Source organism: Pyricularia oryzae, chromosome 5 (assembly GCF_000002495.2).
Source record: "Pyricularia oryzae 70-15 chromosome 5, whole genome shotgun sequence".
NCBI classification, from domain to species: Eukaryota; Fungi; Ascomycota; class Sordariomycetes; order Magnaporthales; family Pyriculariaceae; genus Pyricularia; species Pyricularia oryzae.
This window is the reverse complement of record NC_017852.1, coordinates 1,392,225-1,414,168: the sequence shown is the minus strand read 5'-3', so window position 1 is coordinate 1,414,168 and position 21,944 is coordinate 1,392,225. Positions and strand designations below refer to the sequence as shown.

Sequence of the window (21,944 nt, the reverse complement as noted above, 5' to 3'; positions counted from 1 at the left end):
AATCGTTGTTGGCAGATCAGTTGCCAGTTCTCCTGAGAGATTTCTGTTCAGCGCTCAGATGGCGCCCGGAAAATCAAGGCATCTCTACCCCTGAAAGGTACGCAGGAACTCATGGAGAGCAGGTCACCAAATGCGTTCAGGCCTAAGCCGATTCTCTGCTTAATATTGAGAACATTCTTAGCTACAGATGATACAACTGGCAGGTAGCAAACAATTTTGGTAAATATCGAGGACCACGAAGCTGACTTGAACAAGTCAATGGCAGACTTGTATGATTTTGGCGTCTAGTGCCAGGGATAGTCAGGTCAACATTCGAAATTTGGTGAATAGCCTTGTTCGCCTTTCCCTTAGGATCATGAGCACGTCCATTCACAATACTTGATACCCCAGCTTGGGAATTTTGGAGCCAACGGGCATGCGAATGATAATGTCATAAATGACCATGACGGGTAGCTACGTTCCCTTCAATGATATATTATATCTATACTTACGGACAAACATGCTTTGCAACTTCATTATTTCTCGACTCTATCTGATAGCCTTGGATCGCTAGTTCAGGATCATATAATTGTTTATCGGAATGCCAAAGGTGCTTTCCATTCAACATAATAATAGGGTCTGAGCGACATCGAATAGCTGAACGACACACTGACATTCTGGGTGACAAGAGTCGCTGTTGATTTGGAGGGGCGAATAATATGGTAAAAATGAACCGAAAAGTGTGTAAAGTGTATCTAGGACCTAAATTTAAAGCTTGCCTGAATTATAATAAGTTATAACTCGGACGACGTGAAAGAATATCACATATTTGGCAAGTATCGCAGTCAAAAATTTCACCACTACCTATAGACTGGTCAGCTTATAGCAAAGCCCACGAGAATAACCTGGCTTGAAAATTGATATGACACTCATTCCGCACTTCATCACATGTGGGTGTATACAAGTTATACATCTTCGCAGCGCCACAAGATCGAGCCTGCCCTTCATCCTACTACACATTACAGCGTTTGCTGTAGTCTTCTAGGCTAACTAGAACACGAGCCTACTTCCGTAATGACATCCTTCTTCGGGGTTGACTACACGGTGCTAGGAAATACAAAATCCTGTCCAGCCGTATAGACCCAGCCGCTGAATCCCTGAACGACTCATCACTCCCGTTTGTACCCATCAACCCCATGGCGTCCGACTAGAGTCTAGGCTTAGTTAGTGTACATCGATGACGCAAAGATCCAACATGAGCTTCACTCTAACAGCGGTCCGACATGGCGAAATGGTGGGATTTTTTACTTCTTTCTACTGCCAAGAGGGCTTTGCTTCCAAAGCACAACTCGACATGGTTTTACTAAGGGTGGCCACGTCGTAACGTGACCATTTGTCTGTATCTCAAAAATACCCACCAAGATTCAAAATCCAAAGTAACAAAGACGGCTCATCGAATCTCCAGGACCTGGAGACTTCTGTAACTTTTGGTCCTCTCACACCCCACGGTGCGAGAAGGGGATCAACAGAGGCAGATATAGGTACATAAACACCGCCCGGCAAGTAGCACACTATCAGAACACAGAGAAGATACCATCTTCTCAGTGCATCATCTCCTTCTCCAGCATCTCGAGCTCCTTAAGCACGGTAGCCTTGGTGCCGATCTTCTTCATCTGAGTATCTTCGAGCTTCTCACCACCGGCAAGACGCATCTCAAGGTCCTCAATCGCCCGAATCTTCTTTTGCAGGCCCCTTTGCTTCTTGGCCTGGGGGTTCTGCGCCGTCTCAGAGATGGGCGAGTGCACGGGGGCCTGAGCGGCTCCCTGCAGGTTGGAAACCTGAATGTTAGCCAGACGGTTCTGCGGGCGGGCCGAACGAGACCGCGCACGGCCACCACCTTCTCCCATGGCCTGTCTGTGAGTGTTGCTGCGGCTGCGGCCGCCGCCGCCGCCGCCGTTCATGTTGTTACGTGACTGGCTGCGCGAGTGCGAGTGCTGGTAGTTGCGTCCATTACGCTCGGGACTCCGACCTCCGTTGGCATCGCTGTTGTAGTTGTTCGGGGGCGCAAGGCTGGCACCGCCGCCCTCCACCGCGGCGGCATCCTTGGCCTTCTTGTTGGCTCGCTTCTTCTTGTTCTTAGACGCAGCCTTTGACAGTCCATCGTCGTCCGCTGCCTCTGCACCTGGAACGCCAGCACCAGGGACGGTGGCAAAATCTGCACCGGGCACCTGATGCCGGGCACGGCCAAATCCGTTTATATTCAGCTGGCTGACACCGTTGCTAACAGAGTGGGCAGCACCACCTTCATCCTCACGCTTGAAGTGGAGGGGAGTGACGGAACCACGTGCACCAGGGGGTCTGTAGGCGCCCGCAGGTTTAGAGGGCGTTTTCACGGTGCTCATGTACGTGGCTGCCGACGCGTGGGGAGCGGGCATCGGCTGCAGTGCGTCACCAGTGGGAGCATGCTCTGGCAGCACGGGTCGCCAGAGGACGTTGTACAACTCCACCATATCCTCGTTGTACATCAGAGTTCCAGTCACGTGCCAAAGCTTGACACCGTTGTCGACACGTAGACGTGGGGACGTAGTGGCGGTCATGATGTAGCGGCTGTCAGGGCTCCACTGACACACACTGGGGCTACCGCTCTCGATAGTGCAGATCTTGCGGTAGTCCCTCTCAAGGTCATAGACGTCGATCTGACCAGCCAGATTACCAAATCCAGCCACCAGCACAAACCGTCCTGTCGGCGAAAAGATGATAGTGTTGCGAGGACCGCTCGGGAAGCTGTGTGTGGCAACGGCACGTTGGTTGAAGATGGTGATCTTCGCGGGGATGAATCCGTAGATGACACCAAACTCTTTCGAGTTTGGCGACCATGCGACATCGTGAATGGGCCCCTCCTTGTCCAGAGAGATGCGAGCATCGAAAGATCCGTTGACACTCAGTAAATACAGGGTAGTCTCTCCATAGTAGCTCTTGTTGGACTTGTCGACATCAGTCTGGGCCAAAACGATAATGGCAGATCCCAAAGCGTTCCACTTGAGCTGAACTTTGTCACCCTTGAAGAAAGTCTTTTGTGAAACTGGTGCCGTGAACTGGGGAACATTAAAGACCTTGACGGCAGCGGGTTGACCCTAGAAGATGATTTCAGTTAGACCGCGATATCCTTTCACATCAAGCTCATCTTAAAAAGGCAGTACAAACCTTGCGTTCAGGCACAAAGACAGCCAGCGCATGTGCCTTTCCAGGCGACAGCGCAAAATCACTAACTCCTTCCACGCGCAGCTTGTTCCAGACAGTGGCCAGGTCGTTACTGTCATAAAACTGGACCTCGTTGGTCACCATGCGCGCGCAGTACTTCTCGTCATTCGTGTACTGCAGGTTCCAGCCGTTCTGCGATTTTTGCACAAACCGACCGAGCGGTTGTTTCTCAGTCCCTTCCGGGAGGTCTTCGACCGTGCGCCAGACCTTCAAGTTCTTGGTAGCGTCGCCGTTCTCGTCCTTGCCGGGGCGCTCCCAAGTGATAAAGAAGGTACCGCGGGGGGAGAATCCAAGTTCGTATACGTTGGGGATCGAAAGGGCGGCGAGGACACGACCATCGTTCGAATCGGTCACACGGACGACTTCATTAGAGGCCCAAGCGAAGTAGCGACCACAAGGGGAGTAGATGCAGCACCGCAAGTTTCCCGTCGGCTTCTCGAAACCCGGAAGGTCGGCATATGCCGGGTCCGCGTTGAAGACACGGATGTCCTTCAGGGTCCGGGTAGCGAACTGCAGTGGACTGGCCATGACTAGTAAAAGACACAGTTATCGCGACTACAGTATGTTCCGAGGGGTCGGGATGGGTTCGTTCTTTCGTGTTTTTGCTGTTATGTTCTGCTTTCAATTTAGCTGCTCGTGTGCGCACACTAGAAAGCGTGTTTTCTGATATCTGAAGCCGCAACAGACTTGTTGATTGGCGGGCAGTGACAGCACAAAGCGTCTCGATATGTGGAATTTATCTGACAGGTCGAGTGCCGATGGCTTGAAGGCTCGGAAGCGACTGATGACAATTCAGAAGACCTTTGTCTGTTGTTTCCTGATTGCGCAGCGGCGTTTCGTTCAAGTCACAGACTTATCCCGATCACTCGCAAGAACGTCCGTCGTTTTTCTCTTCGGATAGGTAGAAAAGAAAGACGTAATTGCGTGTGCCAAACAGTAAATTCGCTACACTTTGGCTTGCTGTTGGTGAGAGATCGATGGATAACGACGGCGGGATCGTGTCGGGCCAGATGAGAATCCCAAAGAACCGAGTCTAGACGAGGCAGTCGGGCTGTCTTATTTGTCCGAGGCAGCGAAAATTGACGCACAAAGGAGCCAAAATCAGCAGGCGAGAAGAATAAAGAAAGAAACGGAGCACCCCGGAGGGAGGATTGACAATGCGGTGCGCTTGGGTCGGAAGACCGAATGGGGGACTGGAGAACACGGGAGGGAAGAGAAGGAGAAGGGAAGGATAAGAGCGAGTAAGATTTCTAGGCCCGCCGTGATGATATTTTTCATGTATCGAATTTTGGTGCACTGATTCACGTTTTACCACTGTGTAAATTGCCCCACCCTCCAATGCTGTCAAGCGGTCAGCCCCCCTGAAATGTGTGCGGTCTAGGCCGTCTCCGGCAGTGGTATTGCTTTACCGGGGGAGGATAGTTTTAGGCTTGGCTACAAGCACGTGTAAATATTTACAACTCAGGGGAGGATTTGACTTTTTGCGTCGAATACCTAACCTTGCGATTGCGACAAAAGAGAAATTGATGTGGTGGATTGGCAGGGCCATGTATTAATTCAATGTTACCCCAAGTACCACCCAAGATGCTACAAGCGAGTGACCCAATTACATTAATGTATCTTTAAGTGAAGTCTGCCTTTTGTTGTTAAAGACCCATGCCTGTTGCAAAAGACCTCTTATTCATTGGCTGTAAACCAACAATCTTGAGTCGAGTTGTATGCAACTTAAAGGAGGATACGTATTCATCGTGCAATATGACGCAACACAATCATTTACTCGCACTGGTCGCAGACTTTACTGTACTGTTTTTAATACCGTGGCAAGAGTACCAAAGAGAGTCAAGATATTAATTGAATCAGATTCTTTTAACCCTTTTTTCCCCTCCATTACAGCCGTCTGATCACGTAAGTCCAGTCCCTTAAACCTCGTAACAAGGGCCAAGGAGGCGCAGGCGAATCCTTGCTGTCATTCATCGACAATGCAGTGCTGACAGCTTCTTGATTGGATCAGGGATAGAGGCCTGTGAAAGATGTCAATTGTCTTGGCCAGCACAGGTGTGTGAATGTCATACAATGTCATCCATCCATTATTATAACTTTTGAGGCTCCGCTTGGTCACGTGTCAACATAGCTTTTCACTGCCATATTAATATTGTTATGAGTGATAAACAGAACTATATTTTAACGTGAAAAAGTATTTTGTTATCCTTGTTCTTAAGCTCTCGGAAGACATGCGCAAAATCCAGCTACTGGACAGGCGCCAATTCGGCTTTCGATAAGTTCCCAAAAGACTTGCAGCGAATTAGATTAAAGCCTTTGTGGGTAATCAGACATCATGTTCTAAAGCTCTAAATACGCAAAATAACACAGATTGATAGTTACTGTATATGCTCATCTCTAACCCTTCCGAATGGTTCATTATTAAACTTGTGCCAATCCCAATATCACCCGAGGAATTCCGACAGTAGTCTTTTATGAGCTACTACGTTTTCTTTTCCCAGAGATCCATATACTGGCGAAGTGAGACGAGAGGCGTCTTATGCAAACAGAGCCATATCATATTAGGCCCCAACCAAAGTCAATCGCTCCTTCAATATCGCCGGTATGCGTTGGGCTGCTAGTATGCAGGAGAGCTACGGCGACTTCTCGTAGTATAAAGCCCTTGAAGCTTCCGCAATCCCAACATTGTTTTCTGTCTTGACAAGTCCCGATCAACAATTCCATCCGATGCTCCTTTATTTGCTCTCCGGCACCGGGATGGGCTTGCCCTGGACCGCCTCAACAGCCGCCGAAACGGGGCTTGCCAACGCTGCACGTTCCCTGCCTCCCCAGTAGTTCCAGTTGATGTAGCGGTATCCTTGAGTAAGCTGAGCACCTGCGTTGACAAAGTGGCAGGCAAAAAGGAGGTAGTTCTTGGGCGTCACGGCAAGCGAGTAGCGCATGAAGGTGCCGGCGTAGATGATGAGCGAGCCAGTCATGACGGGGGAGATCCTGCGCGGAGGGTCAGTCGTTAGTAAATGGTCCATCCATGCTTGTATTTTCCTGGTAACGAACACCACTGCGCCGGGACAGGCGGGGCAGGAAACCCGGCTGGACACTCACAAGTCAGGGCTCTTCTGCGTGTCCATGACGGCCGCGATGGGGATACCAAAGTTCGACGCCGGGCCCCAGAAATCTGCGTGAAGTTTCACAGTCGCATATTAGCAATTGGGTATCCCAACAGAATATGTTCCACCTCCGGGACTCCGAAGGAATGGATGTTTTTGGTGTGACGCCGTCCGGATCTCTCGGGCGCGCCAATTCACAGGCCAATTTTCACGATAGACGACATGCTCGGTGCGGGAGTATCAGACCAGCTGCAGAAACGCGCTCCGGTCCAACTCTCATCGTGCAAAGGAGGAAGGCAAGAGTAGGGAGTCGCCTTCTTACGTGTTGAGCAGAAGTAGTTGAGGTACTTGTCCCGCCTGATGTAGGCATTTACCGACTTAACAAAGGCTGCCATCTTGATTGCTGAGTGCGCTGGGACGCCGACGTCGATTAGGTTGATCTGTTAAGGGCCGTTGAGGTTGAGATTGGAAGAACCGGACTTGGGACGTTGATAAGCTCTGGACTCAATGTTGAACTTCTCCAAATTTTTAGTGGACCCGAGACCGGACAACATCGGACCTAAGCTTTGCTAAAAGTAATTCTTATGCAAGGAACGAAATGTCCACGTGACCAAGTCTATTCGCTTTGAGGCTACGAACCTTAGTGAACAGATACGATGCCGACTGACGGGAAATTGATCTACTAGCAGGCTTTGCAGATATGATAAGAAAGGTATTTAACTTTCATGATGTATTATTGTGCGGTTGATCGTACCAGCTATCCGTCGCATTTGGAGTGCTCATGACACAACCCCTAACCCTTACACTATTGTTTCAATATCAATGCTTACCTACCCAAGCTATTCCGTACTACAATTTCCATGCTGTTTGATAAACATCTGACCTCTCCTTAAGGTCTGCCATCATAAGAGGACTATACATCTGACACAAAATCGATATGGCCTCGGACGAAGCTGCTGAGAGGCAATCACATCGGCGCCGCCGCGACGACCATGATGACCACGAGCGCGACCGCCACCGTAGTCGTAGGCAAAAAACGCGACATGACGACAGCGACCGCGAAATAGACAGACGTGGCGGCTCGAGAGAGCGGAAGCGTCACGATCACCACAGACGCTCCCGGAGTCCAGAAGATAGGGGCCACAGGAGAAGGTCACGCGACCGCGACTCTAGACGGACATACGATGACAAGGAGAGGAGGAGTAGACGCCGGAGGGATGATTCAGATGACGACGACTTCTCGAATGGGAAGAGAAAGGATCGAAAGACTAGACGGCGCTCTAGATCAAGGGGTGACACCGCCCGGTCTTCAAAGCGCGACTCAGACAGGAAGAAAAGGGACGGCTCACGCAGCCGACGGAAGGAGGACGATGAACATGCTTTACAACCAGTCCGGCGTGGTGGGCCATTGCCATCACAATCCGACTCATTCGCGGTGGCTGGTACCGGCGAAGAAGCGGAGCCCGACAAGCCTAAGGAGAAGCCAAACTACGGAGCCACGGGGGTGCTGGCCGCGGCGTCGAACTCGGTGCAGCAGGCCGACGGCACGACTATCACTCTCAAGTACCACGAGCCACCCGAGGCGCGCAAGCCGCCAGCTCGCGACGATTGGCGTCTTTTCGTGTTCAAGGGCGACGACCTGGTCGACACGATCCCGCTCGCGTCGCGCTCGTGCTGGCTCGTGGGGCGCGACGCCGCGGTGGCAGATCTGCTGGCCGAGCATCCGAGCGTGAGCAAGCAGCACGCGGTGATACAGTTTCGGCACGTCGAGAAGCGTAACGAGTTTGGCGATCGCGTGGGCGGCGTCAAGCCGTACCTTCTCGATCTGGAGAGCGCCAACGGAACGCACATAAACGGGGACCAGGTTCCGGAAAGCAGGTATCTCGAGCTGAGGCACAAGGATGTGGTCAAGTTTGGGCAGAGTACACGGGAGTATGTTGTCATGTTGTCTCCCAAGGAGTGATTATAGGTCATGGATGATGTCCCACTGGAGTTGTGCTGGAGACGAAGCTGAGCCGCCCTCCCCCAAGCTGAGCCGAGAAAAGCCGCCTACTGTTCATACCCGGACGAGTTTGCAGAATGACGCGTCGTACCAAACAGTGAGGTTACAGGATCCCGTTCCCTCCCTCGGCTGCCTGTCAGTGTCTGTCACGGATTGATGTCATGGACGGATGACTCATAAAAAGTGTATACGTTTGATACACTTCTCACAATCGTATGGGCCATGTATGCTCATAGCAGGACTATATTCCTCTTTTGTGGCCTAGTTGGATTGCGGAACAGTACTGGAAGACCTACGGCTTTGTGGCGCAGGTGGATCCTATGAGACTATCTATGCAGGTACCCGATAATCGCCTTCTCGCTGTTGAGAAACGCCATTACCAGCCAGGGGCGCAGGCGGCGTTACATCGTTAAATCGAGCTTGGGTAATAGTGTTCTCGAGCTATCTCCGACTGGGTAAAAAGAAAAGAAAAAATCACTCGGATTGGCGACAAATGAGTGCATTCCCATCTGACACTTGATACTGACCAAGTTATTTTTTTCGGGCGATATACACGGCTCGAGACTGTGGACTCGATGCTACCAGACAAGCGTGGTCAGTCACAGGTGCACCTCAATTGCAGGTCACGAAAGGTTATGGAAAGCAGAGAAACAGTAAAAGAAGGGGAAAGGCCACCATATTTCTGATATCAAACGAGATTCGCATATCACTTAGTGAAATAGGATCTGTTTGCTTCCCAGTTGCGATCTCGTGATACCTTGCTATTACGTCAAAGAATGCGCCTTGGGCGATTCGAGACACTTCAGTCAGGTGTCGATTGTGGGCTGTGTGTTGCAATCAGAGGCTCCATCAGTCACGCCCGCTGCCAAGATTGGAAGTAAACCATGTAGCTCTTTGATGTTTTTCTCTCTGATGACTGTGTGATCTCAGACTTTGAAGATATTCGAGACATTCTGAAGGGTGTGTGGATATTATATACCTTAATCTACGCCTCCACTATAATACGCTCAAGTGCCGAAACAGCATCACACTAACTTGTTTATCCCCGCAGATCTGTGTCGTCTTAGCCAGGAGTGTCAACCATTTTTTTTACCATGCATAGTGTGTTTCGACTGAGGAGAAGCTTGACTTTGGGGCGTCGGATGTAGGTATGGCGGGTAGCTGAGGCTTAACCAATGAGGTAAGTTATGTGATTCGGTTGGTTGCCTACTAAGCACGAAAACCAAGCCACTACCGCAGTGTAGGACTATCTCACGGTATGTAGACTGTTGGGTTTCAATAACATCTGAGCGATTTCTACTTCTACCTAGATCGGTCTGGTTCTAGGTCTATCTAGGTCTAGTCTATATTAGTCCATGGATTGCTTGTTTCCGCCAAGTAAGAGCGATTGGCGCTGAAGTAAGTAATTCTTTTCGCGATTGTCTAGAACTAAGCAAGCTACCTAGACTTGCTAGATTATTAGCATAACAAACCTGTCAGAAATTTAGATGGCAGAATGCGACAGGGCCAAGCCTTGCCCACCACTAAACCACGCTGGCTGGCTGGATCGCGATGACGGCAGTGCGGAGTTTCCCCCGGCTTTAAAAAAACGGCGATTCGACAAGGATTGTTAAAGTGTGGCTCGGGAAGAGCCCCTAGCGTGTGTGGATTCGATTCCCCCAGAGGTGATGGTGCGCTCAGCTGGCCCCATGCGACTTGCGAAAAAGGCAGACGGAGAGGCCCTCGTGATAGATCGACTGGACCATGCCACCCCGAAAAGACATCCTCCGCAAGTAAAATGTGACTTGGCTCGACATTACATGTTTTAATACTACTGTAGGGGGCCTGGCATAAGGGCAAGTAACTGAACTGCAATAGTCAGTCAGGCTGCGGCTTTGCTTTGCATGCTTCCAACGGGTAACGCCCACTCGTTGAATTTCTGTTCAATTTATTTCGTGGCGTTGCATCGCCCCTTTCCCGCCTTAATGCCACGGGGTGCTCGTTTGTCGATATGAAATCTTTCCAGGTTCTTCCCGCTTGATATATTATTTCTGTTTACATGTTTTTCCCCCAGTCTTTGCATCACACCCTTTTGTTGTCACCCTTGACTTTTTACCTTTCCGCAGTGTATATAGTATATTAGGCCGAACTCGATTATTTGAAGCAATCGAGATTTCGGATCTAGCAGCGCGCACCGCACGATTGACAAGTACCATACCGTACTGTGGTTTTCTGAGCTAAACGGCGGGGCCCATCCCGTTAAGAATGGTATGTCACTACGTTTCTCATCTTATCTCTACACAATTTTGGTCGGAGCTCCCGAGACCGCCTCTGGATGAAATTCGTCTGTTGTTTGCCGGAATGACTTGAATACTCATTCCCGCTCGATCGCATCTTGCACCCTGTTGTGGAAATGGTCAAAGGCCCGCCCGTTACGCGAAGTCAGCGTCGGGGCGGGCCGCATTTGACTACAGCGTCAGCATCAGCATCGTGCCCCCGACGATTGCCTTTGGTGCAAACCGGGAAGGAGCGGTGGAAAGCTTTTGTTTCTAGATTTACAGTTTCAGGGAAGTGCGATCAAACACGGAAGCTAACATCATCTCAACTGCCTTCTTTTCCCTCAAATTAGGGCACAATAAACAGGCAGGTCTCCCGCTATGAGGTCAGCGCCGTCTACACGCATCCAGATGCGAAGGTCGACATTGTGCTTGTCCATGGCCTAAATGGCGATCCACAAAAGACGTGGACGGCCCGCACCAACGGCGTCTACTGGCCTGCGGACCTGCTGCCAGTCTCGCTGAAGAAGCAGCATGCAAACATCTTGGTTTATGGGTACAACGCCGATGTCTACTCGACCCGCAATGACCGTAGCGCCAGCGACAACTTCATTCATGTCCACGCCCAGACGCTCATCGCAACCCTGACCAACTACCGCAAGAGCGAGGAGACAACGCAGAACCCCATCATTTGGGTGGCGCACAGTCTCGGGGGCATTCTCGTGAAGCGGGCTTTGCTGTACAGCAACGATGTGCGAAACACGGCGCATGCAGCTCTGAGGTCCATCTATGTCTCGACTTATGGAATTATCTTTCTCGGCACGCCGCACACCGGGTCCGACGTGGCTCAGTGGGCGGGAGTGTTGCAGCACATGTCAGATGCGGTGGTGCCGAAACGCTTTTTCGAATCCGAGTCGGTCCTTCTCAAGACGCTCAAGCGAGACAACGAGACCTTGCAGAACATCAACAGCCACTTCCTCGATGTCTACCAGCGGTTCAAGATCCACATGGCCCATGAGAATCATAAGACAGACATCAAGGGACATAAGGTTATCATTGTTGACGCTAATTCAGCGAGCCCTCAACTGCCGGGCGTCATCTACTATGGCATTGAGGCGACGCATTCAGGCATGGCCAAGTTTGACAGTGACAACGCGCCCGGCTACAGGATGGTCTCAACCACCCTTCGTGAGTGGGTGACCGAGGCGCCTAATGTCATCCAAGTCCGATGGGGTGTCGAGGACGAAGAGCGCCAGGCCAGAGCCAGAAATGACATCAATGAGCAGATAAGGGCGTTTGTAGGTGTAAAATTCATGTCCACGGGCCGATATACAGTGCTGACAATCCCCCCTGTAGCGTCCTCCCCAGAGCGCATCTGGCCAGAGCCGATCTTCAGCAAGCGGTAGGTCTCCTTCGCCCTCAAACACCATTTACACCCCATCCGAGAGTTCCGCGCAGGACTCTGTCGCTTCTTCAAGGTCGACAACGCATTCACTATTTGAGCACGATGAGGCGGATGATTAGGGGTTGGATTTTTACCCAGATCGCGGGGAAGCCGTAATGCTAGCTGAGTATTGACGGCTTCTATGTTGGAATAACGGAGGCTGATTGTTTGGGAGCTTCGTTTTCTCCGAGTATTAGATCGCACCAATAGAGAGATTCGTTATCTTGAACCACCACCTAGCGCTCCTCCACCATCGGAGGCATCCACATCTCATGATGGAAGATCCGAGATCTCGGCCACTTCACCCTTGCCATTGGTACCGGCATCTTCTCACCCAAGCCTCCCAAGAGAAGGGACATCAGGAGTTATTTTCATTCACCCAGAGACATTCAGGCCAAACTCGTACAATATTGGGCGGGAGGAGGAGATGAGGGACCTCCACAAGAAGCTTATGGATAAAGGGCGTCGGGCCTATGGAACATCGGCTGTACTCATACAGTGCCTGCCTGGCGGTGGTAAGACCCATTTGGCACGACAGTACGTATTCAAACACAAAGCCGACTATTCGGGCGGTGTCTACTGGGTGCGGGCCAAGTCGATACCAGAGATGGAACACTGGTTCTGGCGCATCGCAAAGACAGAAGCAATACGAGATTCGCTGGAGGACGTGGCTGGCGGTGCAGTGGATGACGAGCTGCTACGAGACCCGAGCCGTATCGTTGACATAGTTCGCGCATGGTTCGAAACTTTTGATGACTGGCTACTGGTTTTTGATGGCATACAATTTGACGCCAAGGGAACCGAGCGTTTCATCCCGAGCCGTCCTGGAACTTCGATTATATTCACTTCGACTGATGCCGCAGTGGGCGGGGATCATCAATTTGACAACCCGCAGGTGATGGAGCTGAATCTACTGCCAGTGCAGGAGGCGCAAGAGCTGCTCCTTCTTGAGATGGAAAAGCCGCGTCCATGGTCCCAAGACGATCGATCACGAGCAATGGAGCTGGTGCAGCTCATGGGGCGGTTGCCTCTGATGATCCACGTTGCGGCCCAGCACCTCAAGACAACCAGAGAGCCTCTATCAAAGTATCTGAGGTCGTACCGCAGTAGACCCAAGGTTGGCAGTTTGCCGGCTTATCGGGCCGTCTACGACCAACTTCATGATCGCGGTGCCAACGCAGCGCTGAATCTCATGTCTATATTGGTTTTTTTCGACTCCCACTTGCCAGTGGAGATGATTGCGCTCGGTGAGCAAATGTGTATCTCAAGTTGATGTACTTGACTTTGGCCAGTACTAACGTCAGAAAACAGGTCTCCATGCTTTGGATAACACAACACCTGTCAAGACATTCGATGTCTCACATAGAAAGATGACCCTTAACAACTCACTTAAAGTGTTGATAATGTTCGCGCTAATCGAGCGGATAGAGAGCGACGATATATCACCAACCAGCTCACGCAGTTCACGGCAAAGCTTCGACCGCAACGTTGAATACCTCGACATCCTGAGAGTTCACAGTGTCGTACAAGCCTTCTTTGTTGAGACTCTGGCTGAAGAGAAACAATATGTTTTCTGGCTTGAGCGTGCTGTAGCAGTATTTTGCCGGTCATACGATGAGGCCGACAATCGTGTCAAACACGACCCAAAGATAGGGCTGCCAGACGACTATCGGCGTTTTCATATCCACGGACGCAAGCTGCTTGACCACGTGGAGCGGTTTGAGAAGAAAGCCGCGGATCGCGAGCGCTTGGTAAAGTCACGCAAGGCATTGGAGCTGCGATCAGGACTTTGCCACGAATCTATCATCTCGCTCACGCAAAAAGTGCAAGCACACATCGTCCTCCGGACAGCCGACGAGGCACCGCCTTCTTCTGTCTTTGAAAGGAACAGCGGCAGTCTATCCGAAACGGACAGCGGCACCCCGAACAGCCAGCAAAGCTTGTCAGGCGTGGAGCAATGGGTTCCTGTACTAGACAATGATAATAATGACCTTGGGACTTACCACCAGTCTCCAACTGCAGTTGCTGCGCCGCTGGACTACGTCAACCCCTATCACTTCCATGTTCCGGTCCCATATCCAGAGAAGCAGACAATACCGGCGCCGCCGTTTGTGGCGGACGCTGATGACACAGGAACTGTGGTGCCTGCGGTTCCCTCCCCACGGATCGACCCTGCCACGCCTGGGATCGAAGAAGCTACTTCCGCTGTACTCAACTCCCCACGTTCACCGCCATGGCAGCTTGTGACACATTCTCCGCAGCACAGGACCGTCAAGAAAAACGAGGGCCGCCGCTACCATGATCGTGCAGGAGCTTGGCGGGACAGGACTGTCAGTGATCCGCGTAGCAGCGTCAGCCGAGAGACAGCTAAAGGGTCTAGATACGATGCCCAAATTCATGCTCAACATGGCGGCTCCACACGGCGAACCTCGGTGGCGCCAGAAACGACGGCCGAGAGCGGGGCGAGGATGATTCTCAACAAACTCAAGCAGACTTCGCCGGCTGGCGGCGCGGTTGCCGAAATGATCAACGACGTTAGTGTTATTCTGAGCGGTGATGACAAGACAGTCCGGAGTGTTAGCCACACAACGGGGACCCCTGTTCGTCCGAAGCTAAGGATCGACGGCGCAAACGGTCACAGCTACGCGAGTGTGGCGGCTGGAAGGCCTAGACCGATAGGAAACACAACTGCCACTGGCCCCGACATAAGAGGCAAGGGCATTGGCCATAACGACGAACCGCCCACTTCACCAGGCGAGTTCCACAACGAGTATTTCAAGACTGTCGCTAGTCCTCCGTCGAGCTGGACTGAGAAAACCCAAAACGCTCTGCAGCGGTTCAGAGAAAACATTAAACCCCGGTCTCGAGCCTCTTCTGAACGCTTAAATAGCAGGGGGCCTAGTGTGCGGAGGTCATCAAACGGCACTGCCAAAAGCCACAGTCGGGGATCGAGCGTATCGAGCACGCGGGCAAGGCCACCAAGAAGACCTTGGTCAGACCTATCGAGGAAGTCAAGCAGCGATCTGCTGAAGCACCACCGGAAGACAAACTCCGAGTCTCCAATCACGGTCGTGGCCGAGTCGCCTCCGGATGAGACTCGCGAACTTAGTCTACCGGGAAGCAAGGTGTACAGCAACGTCAGTAGTCCTGCACTTGCGCCGCAGAGCAACATTAGCAGTCCGCCACTGGCGCCTTCAACGCTCTTTGCCGGGTCACGCTCGACAAAATCGAGCCCTGGCCAGATTACATCACCCTTCTCTCCTCCTGGTCTTCCATTTGAGCGCCAAACGCGCGGGTCTGTTGCCAGCGGGGGTCCGCAATTCCAGCCGTTCCCATCAGCTACTGGTGGTTCGGCTGTGCCTGGGTCGGTTCAAAGGTGGGATACCGACCTCCCTCTATACAGTCCTGGACGGGCCAGAATTCCCTCCTCGGAACTGCTCGAAACGCTACGAGACGAGGGTGACTATGGAGAGGGCATCATGACACGCTCCACACCGTCTATTCGGAACAGCACTGGTGGCTACCAGTATTCCGCTGCACCGGTGACTGGATATCCTCCAAAGATTTACGGGCGTCGACAAGATCACAGAGCCAGCGGTGGGCCACATCAGTACCCCTATATTCTCAGTGTACAGCCGCCGCAAGCTCCATATCCCCCCTCGCCGGATGGCTACACGTCCCTGCCCATGTCGCGCAACCCCAGCGGAGAAACGCAGCCGCAAAAGCAGCAGCAGTCCCTCGCTCCCATGCCCGTCAGGCACACCCCACCAGTTCCAATCACCAGCACCCGGTCTTCTCCAACGGGGGCTTCCAATGGCGGCTTGAATACCAGCCGGGGCGCCTGTCCACACGGCCCGCCATACATGTACTACGGCTACGACGCCGGCGGCAGCCGCAGTGGGTCCGGCAGTGTCTACAGCCACGCGCCGTCGGACGTGCGCACCGAGCCGTCGCCGCGTATGGGTCCCGCATTCCCTGACATTCATACCAGTTATCAGCGGTATGAGGAGCGGCACTCTGAACTCATGTCACCCGGGCGTCACCGCGCCGGCTCCGGGAGCTTATTGGCGGGGAACCCGGCGGCTGCAGCATCCGCGTCTATTCGATCGACCAGTCCTGCTTCCGGCAGTGTTGCTCGTGGTAGGAGGTCGCCGGTTGTGCCTGTGAAGTTTGGCGCGCCGCCTGGGCAAAGTCCAGATTTGGTGCAGGGTGGGGAGGCGATGGCGCGGTCCGGCTCGTCGCCGGGGGGTTTGAAGCTTGGAGATGGACGGTTCATCGAGTTTGGCAAGGTTCCTGTGGATGTTATCGCGGCTGGGCAGAGGGTGCGGAAATATGAGAGGGAAAGGTCAAGAGGCAGGGATGGAGACGGATGGGATCTCGTCGAGGGTGGCAGCGGCACTGGGGGTGGTGAGCTGCGTGGACTTGGCATAACTGAATAATTTCTTTTGTTTGGGGGGGTTGCATTATTCCGGTGCATTACTGGGTTTTTGGCATGGCGTATCTGTGGACGAGGTGGCGTACTTCCTTTTGCATATATATATGTCCCGAATTGGCTTTGAAGGTTGCATACTTGATAATCTGCATATTTTGGAAATTGCAAATCCAGAGAGAGCGATTTGCTTTTCTTCGCGCAACAGGGCCATCAGCTAATCATCAAAGAGGTTTCAAATCGTCTGATTTTCTATATCCGATCTAGTGACGGTCATCCCCTACGCGGGGCCGAGATGGAGGACGATGTAAACGTGCGCGTTGTTATCGCCGCCCTCGCCCTCTCCTTTTCCAACTTTGCCAGTCCCACCCGGTCAGTCACGGGAGTGGCGGACATGATGCCGTCAAACTCGTCGTCCTCCGAACCATTGTCGGAATCTGGCTCTACTTCCAGATCGGGCGTGAAGTGGTTGCTATTACTTGTTGGCTGTGGGCGAGGGATTGAGGCTGGTGCGGGTTTGTTGTCGTCGACTTCGATACCCGTCTTTGCCGCTGCCGACGATTCTGCGAATGGCCTTGACGCTAGTACTTTTCTGCGGATTTCCTCCATGGCCGCATCGTCATCTGAGTCGTCGGATATGTCGAAAGGATCCTTTGACTGTTGTTGATCGTCGTCGTCGGCCTCTGCCTGTTTTCCTAGAGGTTTCTTGCCGAGATATATGCCATCCACTCTCCCATCGCTACCCTCCCCATCTTCTCCGGACTCCTCTCCATCCTCGTCTTCGTCGTCATCTGATTCCATGATTGGCCGCCGATTCATGTTTCCGCCCTTCCACAAATCCTTCCCATCCGACTCCCGACTCTCGGCATACTCCCTCTCCAGTTTCTCCATCCACTCCTCCTCGGTCTTCTTGACCTCGTCCGCATCTGCGCAAGCCGCATATCTCTTGAGCAGCGCAGCGTTGATCTCCAAAAACGCGGCACCGTAGGAAAATGGCTCGAGGATCTGCGCGGCCCACTCCAGCCGGCCACAGATGGCAAAGGCGGCAGCCAGGGCCTCGACGCAGTTGAGGCGCCAGGGTTTGCCGTAGTTGACCGTGTTGGCGGCGACAAGGTAGGGCAGCAGGCGCTCGCAGCGGCCGCCGACGCGCGACCACTGCACCTCCTTGGTGCGGGCCCACGAGCACTCGACGACGGCGGCGCCGTGTTGCTCTAGCGTCTCACGGTCGGCCGGCGACACGACCGTCTTGCCGTTGGGCGTGACGATGACACCCTGGTGGCGCTGGCCCAGCGACAGCGGCCGCATCATGCCCAGCTTCATGAGCTTCTTGCCCGAGCACCGGCGCGGGTCGCAGTGACCCAGGTCCCAGCACGCGGCCTTGAAGGCTGGGGGCGAGCGGTTGCTGCGGCTGTTGCTGCTGCTGTCGTTCTCGTCACCATCATCGTCGCCGGCATCGTTGTCTTGGCGACGTGGGGGTGGCCTGCTACCCCTTGGCGGGCCGTGGTGAAGGCGCTTGCCTTTGCTGTTAAAGTCCTTCTTGTGGCGGACCATTTTTTTATTCTGAATGATCCTTCCTGTGTGATATTTTTATCTGCAGGCGAGAAAAAATAAAGATAGAAAATGAATTGGCGTTGAAGATGGCGCTTTTTGGTTCCGAATACAAAGAAAGCTTCTCATCCCTCTTTGCCCAATGTGTGTGTAATGGTGGGGCACTCAGCAAGGTAGGTACGTACCTGTTTGCTACGGTATATTTACTGTACTACATAGACAAATCTACCTACCGAGCAAAGTTGCAGTACAGTATGCTCATCGAGAAAATTCCTGCGCCGCACATGTGTTCGTTGGGTAGGTAGGAACCTAGGTACCTACCACCTACCAGGCTACCAGCTAGCTGACTTGCTGCCAAAAAGTCCAAAATGCCTTACTAACACTACTGGGAGGTTCCCCGCCAAGCTACCTCCACATTAACGGACGGTCACCCTGACTTAGTCTGGTGGGATTAATTGGGTCCCACCCTGACACGGTTCGAACTGATGGTTGCGTTGCTTATTGACAGCATATGCTGTACCGTATCTACTGCCTGCCCGACATTTCGCATCGCAATTCTTGACATACACCTCGCCCAGATCCGTGTCGTCAAGCATATTGCCACATCTACCCACCTGCTCAATGGAGTGCGCAGCTTGCCGGTAGCAACATAGGGGACTCGCTCGTACAAATATAGCTGCTGTGATTGACTTTTGTTCAGCTTCTTGGGAGTTGCTGGCCTCTTTTCGAAGCGCTTGCCCCGCCCCAGACATCGGAGGTTTACGGGGACGACGATAGCGACACAAGATACCACGAACCCAGACGCAGGGAGAATACCGGTTGTGATCAACCAGCAGTAGCTCAAAACCCGGCTATTCCCCTTGGGCCCGTAACATCCGAGTGCCTCACGCCCAAACACCCTTTCACAATGGAGGCGGCATCCGCCCGATACGCGGCGCGGGACCGGTGGGGGGAGCCAGGCAGCACGAGCTCGGCCAACTCGCAGCTGCTCCGCTTCATCCAGGCCGCGTGCAGCCCGGAGAACTACGAACCGAATCTGGCCCTAAACCTCGAGATCTCGGACCTGATCAACTCGAAGAAGGGCACCGCCCCACGCGAGGCCGCCATGGCCATCGTTGGCTATATCAATCACCGCAACGCCAACGTCGCCCTGCTGGCCCTGCACTTGCTCGACATCTGCGTCAAGAACTGCGGCTACCCCTTCCACCTGCAGATCAGCACCAAGGAGTTCCTCAACGAGCTGGTCCGCCGCTTCCCCGAGCGCCCGCCCATCCGTGCCTCGCGTGTCCAAACAAAGATCCTCGAGGCCATCGAGGAGTGGAGGAGCACCATCTGCGAGACGAGCAGGTACAAGGACGACCTGGGCTTCATCAGGGATATGCACAGGCTGCTGAGCTACAAGGGCTACACTTTTCCCGAGGTTAGGAGGGATGATGCTGCAGTGCTGAATCCTAGCGATGTAAGTGGGCATGATTTTTCCCGCAGTGGTGTTTTGTTCTTCACTATGCACTTGTAGAGATGTGCTATTTACTAAGTTATACCTCTACGGTTCTTCATGTTGGTAGAATTTGAAATCTGCCGAAGAAATGGAGGAAGAGGAGCGCGAGGCGCAATCGGCAAAACTACAGGAGCTTATCCGGCGAGGAACCCCAGAGGACTTGCAGGAAGCCAACCGTCTGATGAAGGTCATGGCTGGCTATGACACGCGCACCAAGGTCGACTACCGCGCCAAGGCGGCCGAGGAGGTTGGCAAAATCCAGGCAAAGGCAAGGCTACTGGAGGAAAGGCTGGAGGCGTTCAAGCCTGGGGATACGATGCAGGACGGCGATGTATTTGAGGAGCTAGCTTCGGCACTCTCGAGCGCGCAGCCAAAGATCCAGAAAATGTGCGAAGAGGAATCGGATGACCATGAAGCCGTGGCCAAGCTGTTGGAAATCAACGACAGCATACATCGGACGGTAGAGAGGTACAAGCTTCTCAAGAAGGGCGATGTCGAGGGCGCCAAAAAGCTGTCGAGCGGCGCGCCTCCTTCGGCCGCTGCCGGGGCGTCGTCCTCTTCGGCCAGGAATGAGCTGTCGCTTATCGACTTTGACGGCGACTCCGGCACAAATGGTGCAGGATCTTCGCAGTCGGCCCCCGGCCCCTCCGGTGGTATTGAAAACGATCTCCTCGGCCTCTCGATTGGAGAAAGCGAGAGCTTGGGTGGCCAGAGTGGTGGGATACAATTGGGTTTCGGAGCCAACACAAGTAAGCTGGTCCCCCTCCCTATGTTACTTGCGAGAAAACTAGGAGTACTAACAAACTGTGACAGACATCCCTGGCCCGGCTTTACTGTCGTCCATAACTGAAAACAGCAGCGCCAAAGGCCCCTTACAAACGACGATCGCTCCTCCGGCTCCATCCGGCTCGCCATTCTCGGGATTTACTTCACCACCACCAATCTCATCCAAATCCTCAACGCCTCAACCTCCGAACTACCAGTCATCTCTATTTGCACCGCCACCCAAGAGCACAACCGACCCGTTTGCCGCCCTGGCTTCTCCTTCGGCCTTTTCCTCTAAACCATCAACGCCAGCCCATGTCACACAGGCCTTCCAGCCGCCAGCACCAGCAGCCACTGCCGCAGACGCCGACGACGACGAGTGGGCTTTCTCATCTGCTTTGCCGCCGGAAGCGGCCCCGCAGCTGCCTCAGGAGCAGAAGGCTGTGCTCGCTGACCAGGGGCTCAAGATTGAGCTGATTGCCAAGAGGCCTACCCCGGGTGCCAACTCGGTCAGGTTACATTTTGCGTTTTCGAACAACACAGCACAACCATTGTCCGAGCTGCATTTCCAGTCTGCTGTTCCCAAGGTATGCCCTCATAGAGGTGTTCTTTCGTTGATTTCGTTTTATGGTTATCCATTCTTTCGTCTCCATGCTTGCTGTCCATGCGACTTTCGACTAACTGTGGTGAAAAGGGATACGAATCACAATTACAACCTCAAACTGGCAGGGATCTGTCACCCAAGCAAAGCCGTGGTGTCACGCAGGTTCTCGAAGTGTGGCACGCCGGTGATAGAAATAAAAAGGTTGATGTTTTCAAGCTCAGGTGGCGTGTGGCATATAAAGTCTCTGGAGAGGTCAAGAACGAGATGGGCGAGGTTTCGGAGATCAAGGTGGCATGACCTCGCCTCACGGCAAGCCTTCATAGAAGGCAAAATCTATTTTATCTCGAGTGGATGTGACGAGTGGACTCACGGAGGAGCAGTTGGCTTCGCTAGGGAGCTAGGTTTAACTTGAGGAAAGCTAAAAGCAAACATCCCCGTCACGCCTGGAATGGCTACTTTACTCTGTCGGCCATGCTCTATTGCGCTCTGACAACCGATGAGCCATAGCAGGAACTTGCCACGGCTCATGTGCTCTCCTGTTCTGTAACTCTACGGTCCTCGAAGGGGTGTATCCGGTACGGCGCCTGCTGCGCAAAGTATACTCAACACGTAGACCAAGCACGGGGCGACCCTATCGGCTCAACTGGGACCTGTCCTCACGCATGTTGCACTGACTGTACTCGAGAAAGTAAATATCCCTTGGCAAGCTGGGATATGAAGTCCGCTTCCAGTTTCTTGGTGTTCGCTTTGGTTACCATTCCGCCTTTGTACTTGCGGAAACCACTGCTATATGCCAAGGAACGAATCAATAAACCTACGGATGGAGATTATTCCACGGCCATGGTTGTGTATGCTCGGGATTTTACACCTTCAAAATATGTACGAACAAGCCATCAACTGTTTACATAACCAGGCTGACGATAATGGTCATCAAGTGGGGGGGGGGGGGGGGGGGGGGGGGGGAAGTACTCACAGTGCAATGGGAAAACCAAACAATAAAGATATCTCACTGGACGGCTGGAAAGGAACATGCCAAGAAGTATATGTAATGC

At 53.0% G+C, this 21,944-nt stretch overlaps 7 protein-coding genes across 7 annotated transcripts; 4 read left to right on the top strand and 3 right to left on the bottom strand.

Moving 5' to 3' along the window:
* Nucleotides 1-1,263: 1,263 nt before the first annotated feature.
* MGG_00847 (eukaryotic translation initiation factor 2A) lies at nucleotides 1,264-4,489 on the bottom strand. Its single transcript, XM_003718084.1, has 2 exons — nucleotides 3,184-4,489; nucleotides 1,264-3,113 (listed from the first exon to the last, which is right to left on the bottom strand). Exons 1-2 carry the CDS (start codon nucleotides 3,766-3,768, stop codon nucleotides 1,581-1,583), a joined length of 2,118 nt encoding a protein of 705 aa, XP_003718132.1. The 5' UTR covers nucleotides 3,769-4,489; the 3' UTR covers nucleotides 1,264-1,580.
* A 1,016-nt stretch (nucleotides 4,490-5,505) lies between these two features.
* On the bottom strand, nucleotides 5,506-6,861 carry MGG_00848 (uncharacterized protein). Its single transcript, XM_003718083.1, has 3 exons — nucleotides 6,670-6,861; nucleotides 6,343-6,415; nucleotides 5,506-6,231 (listed from the first exon to the last, which is right to left on the bottom strand). Exons 1-3 carry the CDS (start codon nucleotides 6,740-6,742, stop codon nucleotides 5,976-5,978), a joined length of 402 nt encoding a protein of 133 aa, XP_003718131.1. The 5' UTR covers nucleotides 6,743-6,861; the 3' UTR covers nucleotides 5,506-5,975.
* A 95-nt stretch (nucleotides 6,862-6,956) lies between these two features.
* On the top strand, nucleotides 6,957-9,088 carry MGG_00849 (uncharacterized protein). Its single transcript, XM_003718082.1, has one exon. It carries the CDS (start codon nucleotides 7,285-7,287, stop codon nucleotides 8,308-8,310), a length of 1,026 nt encoding a protein of 341 aa, XP_003718130.1. The 5' UTR covers nucleotides 6,957-7,284; the 3' UTR covers nucleotides 8,311-9,088.
* A 355-nt stretch (nucleotides 9,089-9,443) lies between these two features.
* Nucleotides 9,444-9,962, top strand: MGG_17362 (uncharacterized protein; the record flags this gene model as incomplete). Its single annotated transcript, XM_003718081.1, has 4 exons — nucleotides 9,444-9,493; nucleotides 9,577-9,605; nucleotides 9,728-9,747; nucleotides 9,837-9,962. The coding sequence occupies 4 exons, from the start codon at nucleotides 9,444-9,446 to the stop codon at nucleotides 9,960-9,962; spliced, it is 225 nt and encodes a 74-aa protein (XP_003718129.1).
* A 631-nt stretch (nucleotides 9,963-10,593) lies between these two features.
* Nucleotides 10,594-16,487, top strand: MGG_00850 (uncharacterized protein; the record flags this gene model as incomplete). Its single annotated transcript, XM_003718080.1, has 5 exons — nucleotides 10,594-10,596; nucleotides 10,958-11,902; nucleotides 11,961-12,082; nucleotides 12,289-13,295; nucleotides 13,360-16,487. 5 exons carry the CDS (start codon nucleotides 10,594-10,596, stop codon nucleotides 16,485-16,487), a joined length of 5,205 nt encoding a protein of 1,734 aa, XP_003718128.1.
* Nucleotides 15,078-18,305, bottom strand: MGG_00851 (uncharacterized protein). The gene has a single exon (XM_003718079.1). The coding sequence runs from the start codon at nucleotides 18,026-18,028 to the stop codon at nucleotides 16,751-16,753; it is 1,278 nt and encodes a 425-aa protein (XP_003718127.1). The 5' UTR covers nucleotides 18,029-18,305; the 3' UTR covers nucleotides 15,078-16,750.
* Nucleotides 18,306-18,457: 152 nt separating this feature from the next.
* MGG_00852 (ADP-ribosylation factor-binding protein GGA1) lies at nucleotides 18,458-21,830 on the top strand. The gene is made up of 4 exons (XM_003718078.1): nucleotides 18,458-19,484; nucleotides 19,591-20,272; nucleotides 20,337-20,875; nucleotides 20,983-21,830. Exons 1-4 carry the CDS (start codon nucleotides 18,933-18,935, stop codon nucleotides 21,187-21,189), a joined length of 1,980 nt encoding a protein of 659 aa, XP_003718126.1. The 5' UTR covers nucleotides 18,458-18,932; the 3' UTR covers nucleotides 21,190-21,830.
* The last annotated feature ends 114 nt before the right edge of the window (nucleotides 21,831-21,944 follow it).